Source organism: Tachyglossus aculeatus, chromosome 9 (assembly GCF_015852505.1).
Source record: "Tachyglossus aculeatus isolate mTacAcu1 chromosome 9, mTacAcu1.pri, whole genome shotgun sequence".
NCBI lineage: Eukaryota > Metazoa > Chordata > Mammalia > Monotremata > Tachyglossidae > Tachyglossus > Tachyglossus aculeatus.
In genome coordinates, this window is record NC_052074.1 from 54977622 (window position 1) to 54993697 (window position 16076).

General features: G+C 45.3%; 1 protein-coding gene across 1 annotated transcript in view; it reads right to left on the reverse strand.

Annotated features, from left to right (window-relative positions):
- Positions 1 to 4302: 4302 nt before the first annotated feature.
- SLC25A12 (solute carrier family 25 member 12) overlaps positions 4303 to 16076 on the reverse strand; it is a 78633-nt gene continuing 66859 nt past the window's right edge. Inside the window, exons 14-18 of the mRNA XM_038751669.1 lie at positions 14839 to 14979; positions 10796 to 10934; positions 6778 to 6936; positions 6519 to 6609; positions 4303 to 4971 (exon numbers count right to left, since the gene is read on the reverse strand). Of these exons, the coding sequence (XP_038607597.1) occupies positions 4773 to 4971; positions 6519 to 6609; positions 6778 to 6936; positions 10796 to 10934; positions 14839 to 14979 (729 nt within the window). The 3' untranslated portion in view covers positions 4303 to 4772. The remainder of the gene's footprint in view (positions 4972 to 6518; positions 6610 to 6777; positions 6937 to 10795; positions 10935 to 14838; positions 14980 to 16076) is intronic.

Here is a 16076-nt window from a genome sequence, read left to right on the forward strand (position 1 = left end):
GTGAGGCGGTGACCGGGAAAGGTGTCAAGCGTCTAACCTCACCACCCCAGAAGCCTGACTGACTCTGGAATTACGGCACGCTCCGGAAAAGCGAGCCAGAACGCACGGTAAGCCATTTTGCCTTTATCTCCTCACTAAATAATATGCTTTTTGGAACACGTTAATAGGCACACTTTGAGATTGAAAATGGTCTTGTTCTAACAGCAGAAGCGGCTCCATTTGAAGAACTTGAAAACGTTCTTAAAAGCGGGCGACATCAACCAGGTATGACAAGGTTGGCCCTTCCCCCTGACTTGGATGCTTGCAAAGTGAACGTGTTAAACTGACATTTTGGCCAGAGGTTTAAATTCTTACCGGGAACAAATGCCATGCAGATATCTGAGCCCTAATCGAGAAACGACAATAATAATAATTGTATTTGTTAAGCTCTTTCTGTGTGTCAGGCACTGTACTAAGCGCCAGAGTAGATAATAATAATGGCATTTATTAAGCGCTTACTATGTGCAAAGCACTGTTCTAAGCGCTGGGGAGGATACAAGGTGATCAGGTTGCCCCACGGGGGGCTCACAGTCTTCATCCCCATTTTACAGATGAGGTAACTGAGGCACAGAGAAGTGAAGTGACTTGCCCAAAGTCGCACAGCTGACAGTTGGCGGAGCAGGGATTTGAACCCATGACCTCTGACTCCAAAGCCCGTGCTCTTTCCACTTGAGCACTCACAGTCTTCATCCCCATTTTACAGAGGAGGTAACTGAGGCACAGAGAAGTGAAGTGACTTGCCCAAAGTCACACAGCTGACAGTTGGCGGAGCCGGGATTTGAACCCATGACCTCTGACTCCAAAGCCCGGGCTCTTTCCACTCGAGCCACACTGCTTCTCAAGATATAAGATAATCAGGTCCCAGGCAGAAGAACAGGTATGGAATCCCTATTTTTCAGATAAGGAAACTCAGACACAGAAGTTAAGTGACTTGCCCAAGGCTACACAGCAGGTAAATGGCAAAACGGAGATTAGAACCCAGGTCCAAGGACTCCCATGCCAGGGCTCTTTCCACTACGCCATACTGCTTCTCTTGTACTTATTTCCTATATCTGGAAGGCTTTCTTAAATGAAAAGAAATATTGCTTGATGTTCATGAAAGTTAAAAGATCCCATATATAATTTCAGGTCATTCGGCTTTAAATCTCCAGGCTACAGCTGGCCTTGAACCCAACTTTCAATTTCAATGCTGTGATTTCCTTAAAATAATTAAGGAGAAGTTGCATTATTTTTCTCCCATCTGGTGGCATTTCTTTCACAGGATGGGATGGAGAGGAGGTGGAAGAGTAAAACTATCTATGCACTTGTAGACCAACCGTCTCCATTGAGACTTTTGATTTCCCGTTCAGAAATCCCTGCATTATTCTGTTACCTCCCGCATTGTCCAGGCTCCAATTCCAGAACCGTGGTCAATTTTCAATCAGTGTTATTTATTGAGCACTTACTGTGGACCAAGTTCCGCACTAAGCATGTGGGAGGGTACAGTAATTGGTAGAAACAATCCCAGCCCATGAGGAGTTCACAGTCTAGTCAGCAAAGCTGACAATATATTACAGGTAGGGGAAATAACTGAATATTAGGATATGTGCACAAGTGCTCTGGGTGGGTATGGATGTAAATGTATGATGGGGAGTAGAGGTTAGACAGGGAAGGCTTCCTGGAAGAGAGGGATGATTTTAATGAGTTGAGGAGAATAATCGTGTGTAAGCCAAATCCTATTTTCAGATTCCGGGAGAAGCTCAGTTCTTGAAAGAAAAGGACTGCATTGTAGTATTGGTAATAATCAATCAATCATATTTATTGAGCGCTTACTGTGTGCAGAGCACTGTACTAAGCGCTTGGGAAGAACAAGTTGGCAACATATGGAGACAGTCCCTACCCAACAGTGGGGTCACAGTCTAAAAGACTAATAAACTACAAACCATCTGGCTGGGCTACAGTCTCATTGTGGGCAGGGAATGTGTCTACCAACTCTGAATTGCACTACCCCCAAGCGCTTAGTACAGTGCTTTGTGCACAGTAACCATTTAAATGATTGAAGTCTTTCTATAATTGTAGCTCAGGACTGTACAACCGAGCACGTTTTGTAGCAGCAAGACTGTGCGCCCACTCTTTTAGACATGAGCCCACTACTGGGTAGGGACTGTCTCTATATGTTGCCAACTTGTACTTCCCAAGTGCTTAGTCCAGTGCTCTGCACACAGTAAGCGCTCAATAAATACGATTGATGATGATATAGATGCAGTAAACCCTCCTTCAGAGGAGGGTTTAGCTACCTGGGACCATAGAACCAAAGAAGCAAGGTTATTCTTCCTTCCCAGAGCGTGCCACCCATGGGACCCACTCTACTTTTCTCAACAGGAGTGTGGTGGCAGATCTAGATCAGTGTCTCGCCTAGCCTAGGGAGACCAGTCATTTGCAAAAAGCCTGTTTAGAGCAGTCAGATATCACCATGGAAGCAACAGCCTCTTATTATAAAATACAGTGCCTTTGTCTCTCTGTAAATTTTGCTCTCAGAACTTAACAGCCACCAGTGATGGGCTTTCCCCACCCTGTCAACTGAAGCACACGCTATCCCACTCCATCCCAATCACTCTAAAGTGAAGGATGTGGTTGTTAATAATAATAATAATAATAATAATGATGATGATGATGGCATTTGTTAAGCGCTTACTATGTGCAAAGCACTGTTCTAAGCGCTGGGGCGATTATAAGACGATTGGGTTGTCCCACATAATAATGATAATGGCATTTATTAAGCGCTTACTATGTGCAAAACAAAACGTGGGCAGGTGTCAAGTCAGAATAAATAGAAGTAAAGCTAGATAATAATAATAATGATGGCATTTGTTAAGCGCTTACTATGTGCAAAGTACTGTTCTAAGCGCTGGGGAGATTATAATGATAGTGGCATTTATTAAGCGCCTACTATGTGCAAAACATGTGGGCAGGTGTCAAGTCAACAGAATAAACAGAAGTAAAGCTAGATAATAATAATAATAATGATGGCATTTGTTCAGCGCTATGTGCAAAGCACTGTTCTAAGCGCTGGGGAGATTATAAAATGATTGGGTTGTCCCACATAATAGTAATAATGGCATGTATTAAGCGCTTACTAACGAAACAAAACATGTGGGCAGGTGTCGTCAGAATAAATAGAAGTAAAGCTAGATAATAATAATGATGGCATTTGTTAAGCGCTTACTATGTGCAAAGCAACACTAATCGAAGTTGTGGGGAGCGACTTTCCAGCTGCTGCTGAGTTTGCATTCAGCACTGTTCCTCTGGGGCATCCAACAAGCTGGAGGAGGGCATTGTTTACCCTAGGGGGCTGCTGACAACCTGGTGCAGGAGCCATGCCGACTTGGGGGACAACAGAGCCTCACCTTGCTAATATCAAGGATGGTCCACATTCAAACGATTTGGGCATTTTTTATTTATTTTGATTTGAAACCCACCCCTGCGGATGCAAATTTAGACGATGCCCTGAGGCTCCGAACAGACTTTGCAGGCTGGTGGCCTTGGGTGCAGCTCCTTAAGAGTGTCCCACGTCCTCCCCCAGGCCTGGAATGCCCTCCCTCTGCCCATCCGCCAAGCTAGCTCTCTTCCTCCCTTCAAGGCCCTACTGAGAGCTCACCTCCTCCAGGAGGCCTGCCCAGACTGAGCCCCTTCCTTCCTCTCCCCCTCGCCCCCCTCTCCATCCCCCCATCTTACCTCCTTCCCTTCCCCACAGCACCTGTATATATGTTTGTACATATTTATCACTCTATTTTACTTGTACATATCTATTCTATTTATTTTATTTTGTTAGTATGTTTGGTTTTGTTCTCCGTCTCCCCCTTTTAGACTGTGAGCCCACTGTTGGGTAGGGACTGTCTCTACATGTTGCCAACTTGGACTTCCCAAGCACTTAGTCCAGTGCTCTGCACACAGTAAGCGCTCAATAAATACGATTGATTAAGAGCAAGGCCAGGACAGACCCAACTAGCTCACGTAGAGCAATTCACACTGGCAGGAAAGACAGGGGCTTCGGACTGAAAACAGCCTTTCACAGACTCTTCCCCCTGCCACCCCCAGATCAAGCAAAAAAGCAGTAAGTACATGTGAATGAAGTCCGCACAGCTCAGCCTGATTTAACTGTTCTTTTTCAGGTGCACATGCTTCTTCAGAATCACTATGCTATTTAACAGTGCCCCCAATAGATCTCATGACACCATTCTCAGCAAAGATATTTTCGGTCCATGGAAAACACCTTGCCAGGAGTTAAACACATCCAATATTGATGCTTTATTAACATAAGCCACCAATATAAGAGAATGAATTTCAATACCTTGTCACATGATTCTTAATAAAACACTTTCAAAACATTCTGTACATTTCAAGCCACTCAGAACTGCGGTAATGCATCTCTAGAAATGCAATTTTGTTGGGCTGAGGTGCCAAGGTGGTTCTGTACAAAGATGTACAATATGTACAGTCACTCCAAGTGCAAGCTGGGCAAAGCAGTCTGGGATGCTAATTCATGCAAGGAGCTAGAAAAACATTTCAACACGGGACTAAAGCTTGAAATCGTTTCTTCTGTGCAAATGATTACTTTATAAACAAATATATGTATACGTCATATAGAAAGAACTGGCTGGATTTTTCCGTTCGGCTAGAGGCACATGCAGCTGACCCCATCAATACAGTTGCTGCTCTTACTCATCTCTCTTCCTCCCTTACCTACAGCTGGCTCAGGATTGGGCCGGTGCCGCTGCCTTGGGCAGAACAACCCCAGCAGGAGACTTAAATTTGGGGAGGTAAAGGCCAAACTTGTTTTCTATGCCGGCAAATGTGGCTGTTGCCAGTCTGTATCCGCCGATGTGATCCGGGTTGGCAGGAGGAAGATCCGCGATGCGTGACTTGGGGGTCGGTTCGGAGCCTGACGGTTTGCTGTTGGCAGACGGTAAAACAGCAAAAGTGACGCCACTGACGATCGCGCACGCAATAAGTGCCCCACCGGCAAGAAAATGTCCCGCTCCCACATCTGACCTGACCCGGGCTCCCTTTGCGTTAGGAATGATTTACTCAGACTGGACTGGGGGAAACTGCCCCCAAATCCTATTTACTAAGCACTGACGCTGGAAGGGGGTTTTAAGGAACTAATTGGCAGTGAATTTTCTAGAGTAGCACAGGAGAAGCAAATTCAGGCGTGCTGCTCCTCTCCTTTCAACTGCTGCTGATGCAGCCAGGTCAGTTCACCCTGTACCATGACGCCAGGGACAAAACGCTGTAGCTTCAAGAGGCTTTTAGCCTCTCTCTGCTTGACGGCTCAGCTGAGTCGGAGGGGTGCTGGGGGATGTCCAGAGCAAACTTGCAGATCGACCTCACTTGGGAGGGGGGGTCAGGAGGAGCATTAAGAAGAAGGTAAGAGCAGACGAACCTACAGCACTGCCATGAGGGAGGGCTTGGGTCATGCCCGACCCAGCCAATGCAGGAGGCAACGCTATTTGGGAGTTCCAGGAAGCGGGGTGAGAGAAGAGGGGGCACAACAGGGGGCTAGAAGTCAGATCCTGGGTTCTAGTTGGGGCTCTACCTCCGGTGCACTAGGCAACCCCAGGCAAGGTGTGTAACTGTTGGCCCTCAAATCTCCCATTTCTAAAATGGGATATGCTATACGTGTGCATTTCTCTATGGCCCAGGGATGTTGCTAGGATAGAAGACGTGAAAGTGCACCAGGCATGCATTAGAGAAAGTCAAGGTGGAAACAAGGTGGACGCCTCATTCTCATCCCCTATCCTTGCCCTTTTAACAGGCAGGGGATAGCAGAAAGAAAAGCTAAAGTCAGTAAAATGAGCTATGGAAATGAGGGCGAGCAATACCAAAATGCAATTTTTCATTTTGACTAGTTCCCTTAACTGCCCCTCCCTAAACGGATGCTGTGAAGGATTGAGCTCAACTCTGGTAGCTAAGTCATTTTTTTTTTTTATGCTTGTCTCCTCCATTTGGGTGTAAGCTCTTTGCGGGCAAGAGAACATTGAGAAGCAGCGTGGCTCAGTGGAAAGAGCACGGGCTTTGGAGTCAGAGATCATAGGTTCGAATCCCAGCTCCGCCACATGTCTGCTGTGTGACCTTGGGTAAGTCACTTAACTTCTCTGAGCCTCAGTTACCTCATCTGTAAAATGGGGATTAAGACTGTGAGCCCCACATGGGACAACCTCATTACCTTGTTTCCCCTCCCCAGCGCTTAGAACAGTGCTTTGCACATAGTAAGCGCTTAACAAATGCCATTATTATTATTATTATTATTATTAACACTTGGCTAGTCTGTCCACCCCAATCCTCCACTACAGTGCACTATATCCAGGGAGTGCATAAATGCTATTACTCACTTGAATTAATCCACCTCAGGCTGCTGTAAGAATTTAATCACAGTGGGCTAAGTTGAAATGTTTTGTAACTTTTTTTTCCCTTTAAGAGACATGAAATCCAATACTCACAGGCCTCCAAAGTCAACGTAGAACCAGCGCTGCAGAAGTTCATAGGTGACCAAAGTCACACCAAACTGGGGAGATGATCTGAACACTCGAGCTGCGGGAAAGGAAACGCTTTTACTACGTTTTAAAGCAGGGCAATGGTTACAAGAGTAGAAGCGAGCCTCCCCATTAAAACACATCTTGCTTTGCACATAGGAAGCGCTTAACGAATACCATCATTATTATTATTATTATTATCTTTCCATCCCAGCCCAGCACCAACCTGCAGTTCCCTTCCAAAAAGCCGCTGGCCCTTCTTCTCTGAGGATCTTTCGGAAACAGTCGATAACCCCAGTGTATGTGGTCTGACCGGCCCGGGCTGCCACTTGCAGTCTTGTCTTGATGACATCAGCAGGGGTTACCAAAGAAGCAGCGGGCACGCCTTTCAGGAGAAAACCACATTTTTAATTTACGCAAAGTTATCGGTTATCTTGTAAAAGACAGAAATACTTCTAACATCTCAGAACTAACTATAATCTTTAAACTCTTGTAGGGAATTCAAGGCTCATTAAACATTTCTAGACTGTGAGCCCGTTGTCGGGCAGGGACCGTCTCGATATGTTGCTGATTTGAACTTCCCAAGTGCTTAGTACAGTGCTCTGCACACTAAGTGCTCGATAAATATGACTGAATGAATTTCTTAAGACTAATGAAAAAAACGGTGTAAGAGTTTCTTATTTGCACCCAGGGTCACAGTAAAAGTAAAAGTCACAGTAAAAGGCTTTTGTGCTTCTTCTAAATTGGGATTTTTTTGGGGGTGGGTGTGTGTGTGTAAGAGAGAGAGAGAGAGAGAGAGAGAGAGAGAATAATAATAATAATGATGGCATTTGTTAAGCGCTTACTATGTGCAAAGCACTGTTCTAAGCGCTGGAGGGGGGGGAGATACAAGGTGATCAGGTTGCCCCACGTGGGGCTTACAGTCATCATCCCCATTTTACAGATGAGGTAACTGAGGCTCCGAGAAGTGAAGTGACTTGCCCAAGGTCACACAGCAGACATGGTGGAGCCGGAACTCGAACCCATGACCTCTGACTCCAAAGCCCGTGCTCTTTCCACTGAGCCACGCTGAACTGGAAATACTCTAGTTTGAGTCAAAAGAATTAGGCCAAGGTATTTACAGAACAATTCTCTCAATAGCTTCCTCTGATTCTATCAATCACTTCATCATCCTCTTTTTAAATAAGATGCTAATATTTTCACATAAAAAAGGATAGAATGGGAATATGTATTTAATGAGCTGTTAAGCCAAAGCAACATGGTTTTGCTGATTCTTGTCACCCCTGGCAGGCATGATGCACACGCACAGCTCTCAAAACCACCTGGCTCTTTGGGCCAACATTTAATTGGCGTACTCTTTGCGGTAACAATTTACACAGCAGAAGTCACTAAGCCTGGGCTAAGGAGGAGGGGCTAGAAGCAGCATGGAATAGCGGACAGAGTAGGAGCCTAGGAGTCATGGTTCTGGTCATGGTTCTAATCCCAGCTCTGCGATCTTGGGCAAGCCACTTCACTTCTCTGTGCCCCACTTATCTCATCTGTAAAATGGGGATTGAGACTGAGCCTCTTATAAGGACAGGGACTGTGTCCAACCCGATTTGCTTGTCTCCACCCCAGCACTTAGGACAGTGCCTGCCCCAGAGTAAGTGCTTAACAAATACCACAATTATTAATCATTATTATTATTATAAGGACTGATCCTTTAAAAGTGGAGAGGCTGCTGGGGTCATATTGAGATTGATCATCAGCAGGACACAAAAATAAATTTCATAACTATACCAGTTACTTCTAAAACAAAACAGGGACCAAAAGAGCAACAACAAAAAAGGGAAGCAGAAATCTTTCCCCCTCCAAATCAACTGGATTTGAACACCCCCATTAACAGCCCCCAACCTCAGCAGTGCATTAGGCAAAAGTAAATGCCTCCTCCATCAGTAATGACCTGGATCCTATTCAGAAGGAACTCTAAATAAAAGATTTTCCTCTTGCTCACTGGATTGGATCGGTCCAATTACATATTTCAGTCAACTAATCAGTGGTATTTGAGTGCTTACTCTGTGCAGAGCACTGTACTAAGCACAACAGAGTGCTCATACATATTTATTACTCTATTTTACTTGTACATATCTATTTTATTTATTTTATTTTGTTAGTATGTTTGGTTTTGTTCTCTGTCTCCCCCTTTTAGACTGTGAGCCCACTGCTGGGTTGGGACTGTCTCTAGATGTTGCCAACTTGTACTTCCCAAGCGCTTAGTACAGTGCTCTGCACATAGTAAGCGCTCAATAAATACGATTGATGATGATGATGATGAACAGAGTGGGTTGCATGTTGAAGGTTACAATTACAATCATTTATGGGAAAAAATGTGAAATGATTCCTTTTTGAAAGTTTGTATCTAACCTCCGTGGTTGAGAAGTAGCTGACAGCATGGAGACAGCACTCTCAGGAAAACACACAAACTTGAGGTAATATTGTTTAGGTTTCCTGGCAGAAAAAAAATAGTCCTGCAGCTACAGATCAGATTAAAGACTCTGACTGACTGGCTGGGTAGTAAAGCCAGCGAGCCTCCTGGGCCAAAGTGGTGACCCTCCCACTCCTGGAGCCTAGAGGCAGCAGAAGATAACAGGAGGGGAGGTTGGGGAAGGTGAGAAGGGCAAAGGAAGTGATGGCCCTGAAATCAATCAATCAATTGTATTTATTGAGCGCTTACTGTGTGCAGAGCACTGTACTAAGCGCTTGGGAAGTACAAGCTGGCAACATATACAGTCCCTACCCAACAGTGGGCTCACAGTCTAAAAGGGGGAGACAGAGAACAAAACCAAACATACTAACAAAATAAATGGAATAGATATGAACAAGTTAAATAGAGTAATAAATATGTACAAACATATATACAGGTGCTGTGGGGAAGGGAAGGAGGGGCGATGGGGATGGAGAGGGGGAAGAAGGGGAGAGGAAGGAAGGGGCTCAGTCTGGGCAGGCCTCCTGGAGGAGGTGAGCTCTCAGTAGGGCCTTGAAGGGAGGAAGAGAGCTAGCTTGGCAGATGGGCAGAGGGAGGGCATTCCAGGCCCCGGGGAGGACGTGGGCCGATGGCGGGACGGGAAGGCTGAGTAGGTCAGAACCCGGGGCAACTCAGTGGTTACAGCAGCCCTGCCCCACTGGACCAAAAGCAAAATGCCCACTTGGACATGGACAACTCATTTGTGGACCCTTGAAAGCCCCTCAAAATAATCTGGGGTGGAAGTGTTGATCCCAGTTTAAAGGAGTGATGCAGTCAGAGCGAGTGAGTATCATCAAGGGGGGGAGAAGTGTAGGACTGGCATACCCAGCCCTGAGCAAGTCAACCTTCTACCTTGAACATTTCCAGTTGAATAAAGACCGGGGCGGCACAAGCAACTGTTCTGATGAAATGCAGCTGGTCTGACTTGAGCACTAGCTTACAGCAAGCTTGGGGAGGAGGGAGGAATGGGGGAGGAGGGTGGGAGCGGCCTCCGGCAGACAGTCAAAAGCAGCTCACACACATGTGAACAACCACCTGGCCTCTCCTCAACCCCTGGAGCCTGAGGAGGGCCGCAGGCCACCGACCCTGGACAGGGAGACCCGGAGCGGGACGGACTGTTTCGCTCTCCCAAGATAGAAACCGGCAGGTCCCACTTTTCATAGGCATTTTGGGGTCACAACCATCAGAGTGTACGTTCACCCTTCACATTTTACACCCCTGACTGACAACTGAACAAAGTGCCAGTGACTAGCGGATCTGTGATCCTTTTCCACCCATATCACGGTTACAGAGACTGACGTTTGAGCCGCTACTCGGCCAGAAAGTGTTCACAACACTAATCCTTCAAATCAGCGAAACAAATACCTTAAAAAACATTTTTTGGGCCTCTGAAGCTTTTCTTCGAGCTATTCTAAGAATCTGAAACTAGACAAAGCTCTTCCGTGTCTATTCAACTTCACCCACGATTTACACTAGCCTAGATGACACAGAAGTAGTGAAGGGTGAAAAGCTCATAATTTGGCTACAAGTTGCTAAGCTGCATTAGGTTGTTTATCCACATTATGCAAATGTAATTAACTCATCAGAATTACACTACCTCCCACAAAGGATAAGTGATCGTATTTAGATTAAGTCAGATATAAACGATAACTCTTCCTACACAGAGGGGACCGATTCATCTCAATTCTACATTTGATAATGGGGAAAAAAAATGATCTTTTGATAAAGTAACTGCAGTTACCTGCCATTGCTCCAGCAGCAAGGAGATTAAAGCCTCCCACGTGTCCATTTTCGTCAGCCAGCAACAGTTTGCAGTGAGCATAAGCAGGAAAATAAATTGCAGAGAAGGGAATGTCTCGGAGGAAACACGCTTTGGCACCCTGCAACACACATGACAACATAAACCAGTGGTTTAAAAAGAGGTGCACCTGAGTGCTAGGTACTGAACTAATCAGACGAGAGAATACAACAGAAATAAATCATTTCCTGCCCTCTAGAAGTTTACAATCTAAGGGGGAGACAGGCAAAAATGTTTTACAAATAGTGGGAATAGCAGGAAGAACATGGCTAGAACAGGATCAATCAATCGTATTTATTGAGCGCTTACTGTGTGCAGAACACTGTACTAAGCGCTTGGGAAGTACAAGTTGGCAACATACAGAGACAGTCCCTACCCAACAGTGGGCAGGATGCAGTACAAGTGTATCAGGATGAAATAGTTGAATAAATAATTGAATACACAAATGAAAACACAAATAGAAATACGGAAATGTGCAAGAAGCGGAGGCTGGGAATCAAATGCAGAAATGGTGTCGGACTGATCATCATCATCATCAATCGTATTTATTGAGCGCTTACTATGTGCAGAGCACTGTACTAAGCGCTTGGGAAGTACAAATTGGCAACATATAGAGACAGTCCCTACCCAACAGTGGGCTCACAGTCTAAAACGGGGGAGACAGAGAACAAAACCAAACGTACCAACAAAATAAAATAAATAGAATAGATATGTACAAGTAAAATAAATAGAGTAATAAATATGTACAAACATATATACATATATTCAGGTGCTGTGGGGAAGGGAAGGAGGTAAGATGGGGGGATGGAGAGGGGGACGAGGGGGAGAGGAAGGAAGGAAGTCATAGGCAGCTGGGCACTCTGGAAATGTTCGCAAGGACGATTTGTTTATAAAACAAACCCAATAAAAACGTGCAAATTCACTTCTGTAGCTGCGGATTTCATTTTGAATTCTGTGGATTAGAGTCTCCCAGCTTCCATGTTTTTAAGAGACTGCACTGATCTGTCCATGACAGGCTTTTAGTTCTCTTGGAGGTAAAGATTCCTTCCTGCCCCACATCTCTCCCCCCAGCTTAAGTCTCGCCTGAACCTGGGGATCAGCAGGGGCAGGCTGGTGGCCAGCTGCCTCTGTTCTCCCCACAACATCTCTGGAGAGCCTAAGAGTGCAGGAGTCTATGTCCACATGGACTACGGTGCTGGCCCTTAGTACAGTGCTCTGCACATAGTAAGCGCTCAATAAATACGATTGATTGATTGGCCCAGTGAAAAGAACGCCGCTCTGGGAACCCAGGGACCTGCGTTCTAGTCCCACTTCTGCCCGCAGCTGGCAAATGGTCCTCACCTCCACATGTGAACTTCGCCTGCCTACCCACTCGTGGCACTCTGTGCCCCAGGCAGGATATAGGTATATATGTTTGTACATATTTATTACTCTATTTATTTAACTTGTACATAGCTATTCTATTTATTTTATTTTGTTAGTACGTTTGGTTTTGTTCTCTGTCTCCCCCTTTTAGACTGTGAGCCCACTGTTGGGTAGGGACTGTCTCTATATGTTGCCAATTTGTACTTCCCAAGCGCTTAGTACAGTGCTCTGCACATAGTAAGCGCTCAATAAATAAGATCGATGATGATGATGATTTGTGGGGATGGGGGTGTGCGACGGGCCCTGAGCAAGCCACTAGTACAACAACCCTATCCCTGAAGCCGGTCCTCAGTCCCGACGTCCCACGACTGAGGCTCAAGCTTCGTCCCCGTTGAGAGATTCCATCCTCTTCTCTTCCCCACCTTCGTTTTGATTAGGAGCCCCTTGAGGGGTAGGAACTGTGCCTGAATCAGTCATCTATCAATCAATGCTATTTACTGTGCACTTGCTGCGTGCAGGGCACTGTGCGAAGTGCTCGGGAAACGACAATCCAACAGAGTTGTGTAACTCCCTGTCCACAAGGAGTTCACAATCCAGGGGGGTGACAGACATTAAAATAGATTAGGGATAGGGGAAATAGCAGAGAACATCTGCACAAGTGTTGTGGGGCTGGGGTGTGTAACAAGGTGCTAAGACACAGCCAATGTCCTAAGCACTTGGTCACTCCATCCCCTTCTCCCACAGCTCTTACGTACATATCTCTGAGAACTGAGAAGCAGCGTGGCTCAGAGGAAAGAGCACGGGCTTGGGACTCAGAGGTCATGGGTTCGAATCCTGGCTCCACCACTTGTCAGCTGTGTGACTTTGGGCAAGTCACTTAACTTCTCTGTGCCTCAGTCCCCTCATCTGGAAAATGGGGATTACGACTGTGAGCCCCATGTGGGACAACCTGATTACCTTGTCTCCCCCCAGCGATTAGAACAGTGCTTGGCACATAGTAAGCGCTTAACAAATGCCATCATTCTTATTATTATGCCTCAAATGTGTTGTTTTCCCAACCTGTATATTTTAATCAATCAAATCGTATTTATTGAGCGCTTACTGTGTGCAGAGCACTGTACTAAGCACTTTTAGCATCTACCTCCCTGACTAGAGTGTAAGATCCTTGAGGACAGGGATCATATCTTATTAACCCTGTCGTACTCTCCCCTAAGCAGTTGGTACAGTGCTCTGTACGGAGTCAGCATTCAAATATGCCTGATTACATACTGTCCCCAGAATTTAATCAGCATCCTTATTACCGTCACCAATCCCCATATCCAGGCCCTAGAGGAGACTGTAGCCAGGAGACTCGAAGTTCAACCACACAATGTAGAGAAAAATGCAGGTACCGAGTTAAAATCACCCAGGGCCAGCTTGACCCAGGGTACACAATGGCACTAAGAGTGCCGATCGAGTTTGCTGTGTCCATGATCCGTGTGCTAGCCGCTGCCTTATTTTTTATTTACCCAACCAGGTTACTACTCCCCCTTCTCCACTCTAGTTGCAGTTGTGGTAGGAGGGAGAAATGCCGGGAAAGGACTCTGCTTAGAAAAAGGCACATTCTATCATTAAAAACTCCAGGGGTCTAGGGAACGTAGTGAACCAAGAGAAACTAGCTAAAACTATCGGGAACTGAGCTTGTGAGGAGGACGGGATCTTTACCTCCAAGGACACTCAAAACCTGCCATGAACAGATCGGTGCGTTCTCTTGAAAACACGGAAGCTGGGAGACTCTGAATGAAACCCCACAGCTCCAGAAGTGAATTTACACATTTTTACTGAGTCTGTTCTATAAATAAATCCGCTGCACAAACATTTCCCAAGTGCCCAGCTGCCCATGGCTGTTGAATTTACGTACTACCCCCATGTTCCCAGCAAAGGGTGAGGTAAGAAATACTCTTCCTGTTTAAGAAAACTAATAGCTTCTGCTCCATTACACCTGATCTGTAATGATGGGAGTAAGTATACCTGCAGGGAAGGAATCTGTTGACTGGCATTTTGCTAAAGTACAGTACAGTATGGGTTTTTAAATGGAATTCATTATTGACAAATCCCACCACTTAACTTCTTAAGATCTGAACTCTACCTAACTCTACTACTGTTTCACTGTGGTCACATTATTAAGACAAAGAGCGGCTCATGCTGGGCAGATAACAATAGAGATAACAGAGATTCAAAATAAATGTAAGACAATTTGGACTCCTAAACAAACACAAAGGGAAGGCCAAAGAAACTTTTCACAAAACCCCATCAAATGAAATGATCTCTGCCAGAAGCCAGCAGGTCTGCAATATGGGACTCCCTGCAGCTTAGCATAAAAGCCTGAAGGACAGGACGGAGGAGTGTTTTTATTGTTTTTATGTATCCCACTGCCGCTAATATAAACGGCAGGATTTTTTTCACCCCATTCTTAGTAAATTTTTTTTTTTCCTACTCTGGGGCTACTCTGCAGGAATAGATTGCTTTTAAATTCAAGAAAGGTTTGTTTTTCCACAAAGTTTTGTTTCAGTGGTTCGTTTAAATGTAACGTAAAGTGGATTAAGGGCACTACTGTGAGCCCTCAAAGAAAGGCTACCTACCTTATATAGCCCAAAGAGCCCCAGGTCTCTCAGCACATTAAGGGCACTGACTCTAGGTCCGGTGGTTATCTCTCCTGCTACCTGCAATCGAATCTTCACAATTTCCAGTGGATTAGTGAAGATGACCTGGGATCCTCCAGCCTGCAAGACAACAATGGATGAGAAACCACAGGGAATTTCCCAGTGGAGCACCCCATTCAAACTGGGGCCACAAGACACACTTGGAAAAATCCCACACATCTCAGACCTTCCCTTGCCCCCCTAACGTTAATAATAAAAACTATTAAGATCATTAGAGCGCTAAGAAAAATCCTAGGGAAAAGAAAACGAAAACAAATGTGGTGCTCAGAAGGTTAGAAGAATATGGCCAAGCATTCCCTGCCCTTCAATGGCAACTTAAAACCAAAGGCAGGCTATACGGCATTGCAGAATGGAAGCTAAAGCGAGAAGGTGGCTAAATTGAAGCTGCGGTCTCAGTTATTTCTTGCTATGACCTGCTGCTTAGCCAGCTGCTTTCTTGGCTTTTAGCAGAACTTGTGTTGGTTTCTGTTTGGTTTTCTTTTTAATCTAACTTGGTTTGTATTCCCAAGTATGAAGAAAATAAATACAACCGACCCCCATTCCATGGACAGGGCAGAGGATGGAGTAAGGAAAAAAAATGCTTTGGGTCAGATTCTAAGATTTACAAAGCTGTCTCGCAAATTCTTACTCTGGCACTCAAGGAGAGATCATTCCAAAAGGTTTAAATTTCATAACACCTCAAGGAAATGTGGGTAAAATTTCTAAGAGAGTACACAGAAACAGAACACTTGGTTCACATAAACCCACAACATCCGGAAATCAAGACTACGTTTCCCAAACGAGCTGGTAGTTTGGCATGAATCTGAATAATGTATGAACTGACAATTGGCAATCTGTTGTAAGGAGAATGGAGAAAACCCAGTGGGAAAAAACATGATTTGGCCTCTGAAGAGGAGCTTAACTGTGGTCAGAATTCTGCTACACTTCTCCCTACGCCAGAGCAGCTCCTAAACTCAACACTGTAACACAGTGGCATTTCACATTAAGCGGACATATTCAATGTGACAGCTTGGTTCCGGAAGCATGGAAATGGTCTTGAAAAGTGACATTGTTTAGACTTTTTACTGGTGTGCCATAGGGGCTCTCCTCTCCAACCAGAGCATCATAAAATGTCTGATCTGACTTCAATTCCTACCCCCAACTTCCTTGACTTTTTC